The sequence below is a fragment of the Bolinopsis microptera genome, chromosome 2 (genome assembly GCF_026151205.1).
Source record: "Bolinopsis microptera isolate Bmic1 chromosome 2, MBARI_Bmic_1.0, whole genome shotgun sequence".
Classification (NCBI taxonomy): domain Eukaryota; kingdom Metazoa; phylum Ctenophora; class Tentaculata; order Lobata; family Bolinopsidae; genus Bolinopsis; species Bolinopsis microptera.
In genome coordinates, this window is record NC_087073.1 from 20,995,241 (window position 1) to 21,007,248 (window position 12,008).

General features: G+C 46.6%; 1 protein-coding gene across 1 annotated transcript in view; it reads right to left on the reverse strand.

Annotated features, from left to right (window-relative positions):
• The window catches only part of LOC134810952 (dynein axonemal heavy chain 6-like), an 87,291-nt gene that overhangs the window by 32,715 nt on the left and 42,568 nt on the right, over positions 1-12,008 (reverse strand). The window contains exons 40-46 of the mRNA XM_063817647.1: positions 9,334-9,579; positions 9,045-9,173; positions 7,657-7,829; positions 3,356-3,491; positions 2,376-2,546; positions 1,979-2,164; positions 1,103-1,192 (exon numbers count right to left, since the gene is read on the reverse strand). Of these exons, the coding sequence (XP_063673717.1) occupies positions 1,103-1,192; positions 1,979-2,164; positions 2,376-2,546; positions 3,356-3,491; positions 7,657-7,829; positions 9,045-9,173; positions 9,334-9,579 (1,131 nt within the window). The remainder of the gene's footprint in view (positions 1-1,102; positions 1,193-1,978; positions 2,165-2,375; positions 2,547-3,355; positions 3,492-7,656; positions 7,830-9,044; positions 9,174-9,333; positions 9,580-12,008) is intronic.

The window sequence follows — 12,008 nt, forward strand, 5'->3', positions numbered from 1 at the left end:
ACTGAGGAGGAGGACTGACGATGACTGAGAAGGAGGAGGACTGAGGAGTACTGAGGAGGATGGCTGAGGAGGACCCAGGAGGAGGACGACTGAGGAGGACTGAGGAGGATGGCTGAGGAGGATGACTGAGAGGGAAGAGGAGGAGGAGGAGGAGGACTGAGGAGGACTGAGTAGGAGGAGGATGAGGAGGAGGACTGAATAGGAGGAGGAGGAGGGGGACTGGGGGAGGACTGAGGAGGAGGATGGAGGACTGAGGAGAAGGATGAGGAGGAGGACTGAGGAGGACTGAGGACTGAGGAGGAAGAGGAGGAGGATGAAGAGGAGCCAGGAGGAGCCAGGAGGAGGACTCAGAAGGAGGACTCAGGAGGAGGAGGAGGACTGGGGAGGAGGAGGACTGTTGAGGACTGATGAGGAGGCCTGAGGACGAGGAGGAGGAGTAGGAGGAGGACTGAGGAGGGGAGGAGGAAGAGGACTGAGGAAGATCAGGCAGACCCAGGGGGAGGAGGAGGAAGAGTAGGAGGAGGAAGCATCTAAATGTAATTTCCATTTTTGTCCGTTTTTGTCCTTTTTTGTCTGTTTTTGTCCGCTCTATTTTTTGTCCGTTTTGAAAATATAGGGTACCGAACGGACAAAAAAATGATCCCCCTATAACAGCAAAAATTGAACATTTTATTTAGCAATTTAGGTGTCCATTAATGTCCGCCTATGTCAACCTATGTCCGCCTATGTCCGTCTATGTCCGCCTATGTCCGCCTATGTCCGTCTATGTCCGCCTATGTCCGCCTATGTCCGCCTATGTCCTGTCCTTTTTGGATTCTATGAGACAAGCGGACATAGACGGACGTGACACCCCCCCCCCCCCTACATAACACTATTTTTATTTATTGTTAATGTTATGTACTCTGTTGTGTGTGTCTTACAATCTTAAATATAATCTCGGGTACTAAAATTGACGCGATGTTTAGGCTCAGTTTGGTCAAGTTAATAAGCTTATAAGAGTAGCTGAGTGGTGTGGTGTGGTGTGGTGTGGTGTGGTGTGGTGTGGTGTGGTGTGGTGTGGTGTGGTGTGGTGTACCTGAATAACGAGATATAAGATCATTACCTGAATAACGTGGAGACCTTTGTTTCTGAGTGCTCGGCAAAGCCTCACTAAATGCTGTACTGCGTCGTTGAAAAACACAAGGTGGTAATCCTGGGGTAGTATTAATTAAGGAACTAGAATTAGTTAGTATTAAGTTAGAATATTATAAATAGATTATGAAGAAATTAATAATCAATTTACATTAAATTCATTAAGAAACATGAATGATCCGTACTTTGATTGACAATTTTAATCTTTTAATTATCTCCAGTTCGTGGTAGCGAAAAGCATAATTTCATGGGCAGCACAGTGGTGCATCGCGCTACAACGTTTAATTAATTCTCAGATTTACAACTGAGCCCGATTTACTGCCCCCACGTACTGGTTTTAAGTGTTTTCAGCTTGGATTACTAGACGTTACTATATTTCCGGTAAATGGAGGATCTACTTTAAATGACAGGTTAAAGCAAGGTACCTTACGAGACATATTTATATGGTACGAAATTTGGGGATTTTTGGAAAAAATGGGAAAAAATCCCCATATTTTCGTACTGAATTTCTGAAATTTCGTACTGAATTACTGTATTTCTGAAAAAAATCCCCATATTTTCGTTCCCCCATAATTTCGATCCCCGCTAATTATGATCCACATAAATATGTCTTGTAAGGTAGACAGGTTGGGAACCGGTTCCTGACCGGGTAGAGCCGGTAAAGAACAGGTTCAACTCGATTAAACCATTTAGTGACCTAAGCTGCGACTATATATAATACTACAGCTGAACCAGTTGCGAGTTTAATCGACTTGCTATATATCGTGCCAAGAACCACAATATTACCCTAAAAGGACGGATCATTCCTATAAAAGCTGAACCCGTCAGAGCAGCTTCTTTATTAAACCTGAGATTCGCTGACATTGAATCTGTTCTGCATATCAGTGAGCGTCTGTATGAGCTGTTTGTTGTCCGGGACTATCCGGTATCTTTTAACTGTTTCCTCTGATGACAACTGGATGTGGAAATCTGTAAACATTATCCGAGCGTCATTGAGGTGCCGTTTGGTAAATACCATCTTCGTCGCTAACTCCTGGGGAAATAGTATGTCTGGGCTGCTATTACAAGCGTAAACGAAGCTGGTGAGCGATCATCGGTTTTGTGAAAATTATAATTTATTTATGTTTTAAATTTTCGTACCAATAAGTTGACATCCTTTCGGGGTTTAAAATGTCATTTTTAAACGACAACTTAGCTTTAAAATCAACGTTTGCATACCATTGAAAAATAGAACTAGCACAAACCTTGAAATATTTTTGCATGGAATCGACCTGAAAACCACAAAACTTTTCCCTCTCCTTTTCTGAAGTGAGTTTATCACAGAATACCCGTGATGTCTCGTGAGCGTAGAGTCTAACTACAGCGTCCTGGGAAGTTAGATCCGCGGCTCCACAGCTCATCATTCCCAGATAGAACTGAGAATAGGGACAATTTAATTAAGATTACAATTTTAAGACTAAGTTTTCAAGACTAAATCGAGGCTATTTAATCATTCGCTAGATCGCCACATATCATAGGTCTGCCTTTAGCGAATTATCCTAATGATCAGGGTCACAATCATAGTCATACAGTACGACGAGCCACCACCGAACCCTGGCCTTAGCAACCCGGCCTTAGCAACCCTGCCTTAGCAGCACCAACTAATGCACAAACTAATGCACAAAGTAATGAACAAACTAATGCACTTTGTCTGAAGAAGAACGCCGTCACTAGTTTACCCCTTATTCCTTAACAGGGACAAAAGGATTTCGCGATTATTTTGGCCAAAAATCGCGGTACCGCGAAATTTAACAGGCTATACATTAAACTATACATGAAATTTGTCGCGGAGAATGGGAAATTTCGCGATTTCGTACATGCCGCGAAATCCTTTTGTCCCTGTTCCTTAAACATCACTCACACGAGCAAGTTCAGGTTGTTGTTTTGTAAGGGTCCCTCTATTGGATCCTTTTGCAACCTCCTTATTAACCGGTATTGACACTTTTTGGTTTGATAACATTTACTGGTAACGGATTTACTGGTAACGGATTTACTGGTAACGGGTTTACTGGTTACGGATTTACTGGTTACGGGTTTACTGGTTGAGGATTTCTCTTTGGATTTCGGATTTGATTTTAGTACCGCTGATCTGATATTATCTACGTTGTAATTATATAGATATATTTTCATAAAACTTGTAAAACTATTTTGAGCGCAATACCGACCATTATTACATGTGAAGTACCTGTCGGAGAGAGTGCATGTTGAACATGTAATGTAGTTTGGAGGGTTTAGGTTTGAAGCTCATCATGACCTGTTGATAAAGGTACAGTCCGGCTGTACACAGCGGTCCAACTGTTCTCTGGACCTCCTCCGGGAAACTGAGGAGACAAATAGTTGTTAACAAGGTGAATACGGGGGGGGGGGGGGGGCCTGAATACCTGTCCATAGCTAGTGTTAACAAGGTGAATACGGGGGGGGGGGGGGGGGCGGGGGCTGAATACCTGTCCATAGCTAGTGTTAACAAGGTGAATACGGGGGGGGGGGGGGCGGGGGCTGAATTTACCTGTCCATAGCTAGTGTTAACAAGGTGAATACGGGGGGGGGGGGGGGGGGGCGGGGGCTGAATACCTGTCCATAGCTAGTGTTAACAAAGTGAATACGGGGGGGGGGGGGGGGGGGCGGGGGCTGAGTACCTGTCTATAGCTAGTGTTAACAAGGTGAATACGGGGGGGGGGGCTGAATACCTGTCCATAGCTAGTGTTAACAAGGTGAATACGGGGGGGGGGGGGGGCGGGGGCTGAATACCTGTCCATAGCTAGTGTTAACAAGGTGAATACGGGAGGGGGGGGGGGGCGGGGGCTGAATACCTGTCCATAGCTAGTGTTAACAAGGTGAATACAGGGGGGGGGGAGGGGGCGGGGGCTGAATACCTGTCCATAGCTAGTGTCAACAAGGTGAATACGGGGGGGGGGGCGGGGGCTGAATTTACCTGTCCATAGCTAGTGTTAACAAGGTGAATACGGGGGGGGGGGCGGGGGCTGAATACCTGTCCATAGCTAGTGTTAACAAGGTGAATACGGGGGGGGGGGGGGGGGCGGGGGCTGAATACCTGTCCATAGCTAGTGTTAACAAGGTGAATACGGGGGGGGGGGAGGGGGCGGGGGCTGAATACCTGTCCATAGCTAGTGTCAACAAGGTGAATACGGGGGGGGGGGGGGGGGGCGGGGGCTGAATACCTGTCCATAGCTAGTGTTAACAAGGTGAATACGGGGGGGGGGGGGCGGGGGCTGAATACCTGTCCATAGCTAGTGTTAACAAGGTGAATACGGGGGGGGGGGGGGGGGGCGGGGGCTGAATACCTGTCCATAGCTAGTGTTAACAAGGTGAATACGGGGGGGGGGGGGGGGGCGGGGGCTGAATACCTGTCCATAGCTAGTGTTAACAAGGTGAATACGGGGGGGGGGGGGGGGGGGGCTGAATACCTGTCCATAGCTAGTGTTAACAAGGTGAATACGGGGGGGGGGGGGGGCGGGGGCTGAATACCTGTCCATAGCTAGTGTTAACAAGGTGAATACGGGGGGGGGGGGGGGGGGGAGAGGGGGCGGGGCTGAATACCTGTCCATAGCTAGTGTTAACAAGGTGAATACGGGGGGGGGGGGGGGGGGCGGGGGCTGAATACCTGTCCATAGCTAGTGTTAACAAGGTGAATACGGGGGGGGGGGGGGGGGCTGAATACCTGTCCATAGCTAGTGTTAACAAGGTGAATACGGGGGGGGGGGGGCGGGGGCTGAATACCTGTCCATAGCTAGTGTTAACAAGGTGAATACGGGGGGGGGGGGGGGGGGGCGGGGGCTGAATACCTGTCCATAGCTAGTGTTAACAAGGTGAATACGGGGGGGGGGCGGGGGCTGAATACCTGTCCATAGCTAGTGTTAACAAGGTGAATACGGGGGGGGGGGCTGAATACCTGTCCATAGCTAGTGTTAACAAGGTGAATACGGGGGGGGGGGGGGGGGGGGCGGGGGCTGAATACCTGTCCATAGCTAGTGTTAACAAGGTGAATACGGGGGGGGGGGGGCGGGGGCTGAATACCTGTCCATAGCTAGTGTTAACAAGGTGAATACGGGGGGGGGGGCGGGGGCTGAATACCTGTCCATACCTAGTGTTAACAAGGTGAATACGGGGGGGGGGGGCGGGGGCTGAATACCTGTCCATAGCTAGTGTTAACAAGGTGAATACGGGGGGGGGGGGGGCGGGGGCTGAATACCTGTCCATAGCTAGTGTTAACAAGGTGAATACGGGGGGGGGGGGGGGGGCGGGGGCTGAATACCTGTCCATAGCTAGTGTTAACAAGGTGAATACGGGGGGGGGGGGCTGAATACCTGTCCATAGCTAGTGTTAACAAGGTGAATACGGGGGGGGGGGGCGGGGGCTGAATACCTGTCCATAGCTAGTGTTAACAAGGTGAATACGGGGGGGGGGGGGCGGGGGCTGAATACCTGTCCATAGCTAGTGTTAACAAGGTGAATACGGGGGGGGGGGGGGGCGGGGGCTGAATACCTGTCCATAGCTAGTGTTAACAAGGTGAATACGGGGGGGGGGGGGGGGGCGGGGGCTGAATACCTGTCCATAGCTAGTGTTAACAAGGTGAATACGGGGGGGGGGGGCTGAATACCTGTCCATAGCTAGTGTTAACAAGGTGAATACGGGGGGGGGGGGGGGGGCGGGGGCTGAATACCTGTCCATAGCTAGTGTTAACAAGGTGAATACGGGGGGGGGCGGGGGCTGAATACCTGTCCATAGCTAGTGTTAACAAGGTGAATACGGGGGGGGGGGGCGGGGGCTGAATACCTGTCCATAGCTAGTGTTAACAAGGTGAATACGGGGGGGGGGGGGGGGGGGCTGAATACCTGTCCATAGCTAGTGTTAACAAGGTGAATACGGGGGGGGGGGGGGGCGGGGGCTGAATACCTGTCCATAGCTAGTGTTAACAAGGTGAATACGGGGGGGGGGGGGGCGGGGGCTGAATACCTGTCCATAGCTAGTGTTAACAAGGTGAATACGGGGGGGGGGGGGGGGGGGGGGGCGGGGGCTGAATACCTGTCCATAGCTAGTGTTAACAAGGTGAATACGGGGGGGGGGGGGCGGGGGCTGAATACCTGTCCATAGCTAGTGTTAACAAGGTGAATACGGGGGGGGGGGGCGGGGGCTGAATACCTGTCCATAGCTAGTGTTAACAAGGTGAATACGGGGGGGGGGGGGGGGGGGGGGGGGCGGGGGCTGAATACCTGTCCATAGCTAGTGTTAACAAGGTGAATACGGGGGGGGGGGGGGGGGCTGAATACCTGTCCATAGCTAGTGTTAACAAGGTGAATACGGGGGGGGGGGCTGAATACCTGTCCATAGCTAGTGTTAACAAGGTGAATACGGGGGGGGGGGGGGGGCGGGGGCTGAATACCTGTCCATAGCTAGTGTTAACAAGGTGAATACGGGGGGGGGCGGGGGCTGAATACCTGTCCATAGCTAGTGTTAACAAGGTGAATACGGGGGGGGGGGGGGGGGCGGGGGCTGAATACCTGTCCATAGCTAGTGTTAACAAGGTGAATACGGGGGGGGGGGGCTGAATACCTGTCCATAGCTAGTGTTAACAAGGTGAATACGGGGGGGGGCGGGGGCTGAATACCTGTCCATAGCTAGTGTTAACAAGGTGAATACGGGGGGGGGGGGGCGGGGGCTGAATACCTGTCCATAGCTAGTGTTAACAAGGTGAATACGGGGGGGGGGGGGGCGGGGGCTGAATACCTGTCCATAGCTAGTGTTAACAAGGTGAATACGGGGGGGGGGGGGGGGCGGGGGCTGAATACCTGTCCATAGCTAGTGTTAACAAGGTGAATACGGGGGGGGGGGCGGGGGCTGAATACCTGTCCATAGCTAATGTTAACAAGGTGAATACGGGGGGGGGGGGGGCGGTGGCTGAATACCTGTCCATAGCTAGTGTTAACAAGGTGAATACGGGGGGGGGGGGGGCTGAATACCTGTCCATAGCTAGTGTTAACAAGGTGAATACGGGGGGGGGGGGGGGGGCGGGGGCTGAATACCTGTCCATAGCTAGTGTTAACAAGGTGAATACGGGGGGGGGGGGGGGGGGGGCTGAATACCTGTCCATAGCTAGTGTTAACAAGGTGAATACGGGGGGGGGGGGGGGGCGGGGGCTGAATACCTGTCCATAGCTAGTGTTAACAAGGTGAATACGGGGGGGGGGGGGGGGGGCTGAATACCTGTCCATAGCTAGTGTTAACAAGGTGAATACGGGGGGGGGGGGGGGCGGGGGCTGAATACCTGTCCATAGCTAGTGTTAACAAGGTGAATACGGGGGGGGGGGGGGGGCGGGGGCTGAATACCTGTCCATAGCTAGTGTTAACAAGGTGAATACGGGGGGGGGGGGGGGGGGGGGTAGGAGTTCTGGCTGTGACTGGTTGACTAACATGATTACTTATTAGCCTAGATATTAGATAGGTGTTTTCAATAATAACAGTATTGGACCTGTTGATGATGTAGTATCTGCCAAGTTTAGCCTGTAGAATGTGTTGGGTGGTGGAGAGAGTGGGTGTGGGCATGTTGATAACACTGAAGTATTGGAGAAGTCTGCTCGGGATGTTGACTGGTACTCGACCTGATACCGTACAAGTAGCTGCGATCGTGACGTCGTCTACTGACTGCGGGGATATAGTCAGACTTGGCAAACAGCCAAAACAAAGATATAATTTGACACTCGTTTTTTATGATCTGAGAAATTGATAGAGGTGGCAGTTAACAGCAGATATTTTGGAGGTATTTCTACAACTGAATCGGCTAGTTATTAAATAACCTTGTTGAATGGGAAAAATGTCGGATAGGCCAAGGAATTTCTTAAATGAGATTGTCGGTCTACTTGCTCAGAATTCAGATATTTTAAAGTAAAAAGGACCTTCTACTACTCTTATTCTGTATCACATATCGTCCACTACAATCACTCATTTCCCAACTGCAAGTGTTGAAGGCTACAGTATGCACTGCATACTAGACATTATCAGTGAAGTATTTGACCCGGACCTCACGTACGCGAGTTGTGGAGACATGGGAAATATGTTATCTAAATATTCCACCCGATTTGTTAAATTCCTGGTGAGGTCAGAGATTTTCTAACCAAGCGGCAAGCTTCTTTATAATTCTACACATGAGTTTATTCGCGTCTATGATATTATTCGCTTGAAAGTAAGGAGAATGCAGCCACGCCCCACTGCACAAGCCCTCATTGTGGAGCCATGGATAAAAGATAAGCTTGCTCATACTGCAGTTTTATATCTTCTTTATATTTACCATGATATAATGTATATAAGTATTATACTTATATAGCTATTTAGCGCGAACCCGTCGAAATGTAGAGCTCATTAACCAGACTTATAGCAGTGAACACTCCGTGTTTAAAGAGCTAGCATTCTGCAAGATTGGATGACTACCAGATCCTGGTGGAACCTAAGCGATCCATAATATCATGACAGGCCCTATTAGTTTGGGGAGATTTTCCATTCGTTGGGTCAGGTGCTCATAGTTAAGGTTGCAATTATCTTTTCATCATTCCAGCCGAGTTCAATACCGGAGAGCACGTGATGCCCAAATAAGGGCATTCAAATTTTAATTTTGAGAGGGAAAGTGCTCAGAGCAAGGACCATTCCATATAGACCATGTTAACTGCGAAACCTCATCTACCAGCTAACTAGCTTACCAGGGGACATAGCAAGGGGCCCATTATACAATTAAACCAACTCCGTATCAGTTGGGTCCGTGAGTTTAGGGAATGATCAAGTTAGTGTGGGATTAAAGTTTAACCAGGCCACTTCACATCATGGTTCAATAATACGAACGTTTTAATTCTAACTGAAAAGCTTCACCTTCCAACTGTAGCGGTTGATGTCGTAGAATCCGTCATTTCCGATGAACTGCCTTAGAAACTCTAGGGGAGGTTGTGCACCGTACTGTTCTGGTAGAGGCATGTTTAGGTCTTCCACGAACATCACCAGCTGCGGATAAAACAAGGTTTCGCTATCTAGATACTATCTGATACCCCAGTATAAAGGTATAATCAGCTAGATAGGGTGTAAGTCTTATCGTGCGTCATATTTGTTGATTACGAAATTTAATTTTTAAATCCAAATGTTTTGTACTTTCAGTTGGTTTTACCGTTTTTCCGACAGGAGGTCCCATAAGATCTCGTCCTAGTTTGTTGAGATTCCTCGCAAAAAACGCCTGGATGTTCTCTGCTTTAGTTTGGCCGTTCATCAGCATTTTGGCAGATATAAATTCTTTTTTGTTTCCGAATAAAAATTCGTCCGGAGCCTTTTCCTCCTCAGGTTTGATCCACTCCTGGATATTATCTGCCAGTGTTGAGTGGCAGCTGGGTATCCCTGCTATGTCGTATAGATGAACCTGAAAATATTGTTCCATTCTTAAATTCCTTGTTTCCCCTGATACCAATTTTAGAATGTTTAGGCTCGATATAATCAGTGAGTTTGATAATTAATTGATCATTAGATGATCATAGAATAGAAAGTAAACAACAATCCTTACGGTTAATTATAAATTGAGCCGTAATCTGATCATTGTTTAAATAATCGGTAGGAGTCTGGGACATGATATTGCTATGAAATCAATTAATTTTGAAATTGAATGGTTGAAATATTTACTTTGGGCGTAAGAGTCAGGATTGTAACAGTTACGTATTAATTAAAGGTGGAATGTTTCCTCTGATAAGGGGAGTTCGATTAAGATCAATTCGGTTCTTGTTTCGATAATTTCAAGTTAGTTAATGTTGAGGCTCATAGACTGCGAGTAGTATTAAACTTTCTAGGCTCATAGACTGCGAGTAGTATTAAACTTTCTATATACGGCTCGTACTTTATACCCATCTATGAATTTATGTTGTTGAATTAAATTAAAACACCACGCTTCATCTTACAAACAAATTGAGTTTTCATTGTCATATTAGTCTATTAGTCAATTAATAGATTATGCCGCATAACGATGGAAATCTCAACAGTTTTTAAAGCAATAAGCGATCCCATTCACAACTCTAAACATTTTAATTTAAATTTCCCTTCGGACTGCAGCTCCACGATTATACTCCTGTATTCAATATCTTTGTGGGTATATGATCAGACTCAAACAAGATATAATTTCTACTTAATTAGAGGACCATGCTTAAAGATGGATCCAAACTTGTAGGATACAAACTTACAAACTTGTATAGTACTTTAGTCGGATATTTCTTCGGGTACCAAAGATACTCCGCATGAGCGTTTGTTGATGCATTATTATGTCACTAATTAGCTCGAAATATACATAATACATCAATTTAATACAATAAATAAATATAATAGTCAACACAATATTAAGTATTTCCTTAATTAGCTTCATTACAATCTAAATAGAAGTCTTCATTTCACTATGATCGTACGATCGTTTCTTTTTCTTTTTCATGACGATCATAGAGTGAAGACAGTGAAGTCTTCATAGCAGTTGATAACAATGGATATGTTATCCTGACATCAAAATAAGCGTCTTGGCCAGCTCTCCAAAAGCCTTTCGCCCTGATGTCCAATTCCGCTGCATCGGCCGTATTTCTGAATTCATCGGATTGAGCCTCTATTATTGGCTGGAGAGGTGGCTCCGTTTGAACATCATGTTGCACGATTTCGAGAAGTCCTGCAATGAAGTCTCTGATATTATCGTGTCTCATGTGAACAAATCCCCCTCTCTTGCAATTTAGTGCGTGTGTTATCATGAATTTTTGGGAGCAAGGACAGAATGTTGGAAATCCTTTCAATTTCCGATGGTAACGCATATTTATTGCGTCCTGGAATTCAGATCGGTTGAGATCGAATCTCTGCCTTTTAATAGGTAGGACAGCCAACCAATTTGACGCTCCTTTTTCCCTTGCCAGTTCTATAGACCTTTTAACTCTTCTAGTTCTTATATATAATACACCTTTGGGTACCCGCTACCTTTGTTAATTGTATTAAATGATTGGAAGTAGAGGGAATTGAGCTGCTTTGGTCCTTTATTTTTTATTCGACTAATGCCTTTGTGATTCTATTAGATGCCGCAAAATCTCTTGGAGCCATCTCATTAGCTCTAAATTGATTTACTCCCGATTAATGTTCCTTCCTGGTTGACGTCTTACTCATTAGATGGCTCCTAGAAAGAGAATACAGTTTCCTTCAACCATTTTTGTAGTCCAACTTACGAGAGTTTTTGTGAAACTAACAATTTCGATTGTACTTTGAAATTACTTGTAACAATTAAAATTTGTCATTAAAACCACCCGGGCACCGTCCCGGTTTACAACCAATCAATGTGTCGCCCCGAGTGCAGCACATTAATCTCATTTACAATAATAGATGCGAATTGGTGGTGAAACAAAATAATTTAGATGCGTAACAATGGATCTGGGAATTGACTTGTCAATGCTGGATGCTGATTGGTTAATCACGTCCCCGCCAGTATCCAGATCTATTAGTTTTGCTAAACTCGACCTAGTGAAGCATTCATAATTCATATGTGATCTGTAAATTGTAATTTACATAAACGATGCTTTAATGTTTATGATGTTTGGTTATGAGGCATCTGATCACGTATATATTTATATTATATAAGGTTCATTTGTGGCGATACATACCCCACATCATCCCATCATAATATAAGACAACTGTTTTTAAAATAAGCATCGAGTTTTCATTCAAGTTTAACAAAATGTTTATTCCTAGCTTGCTAGATTTTGTTGATACAGGGTGTTCCAAGACTCTATTTTATGAAGGAGCAAATTAGATGCAATCGTTTTAGGAATGCTTCATAGGTCT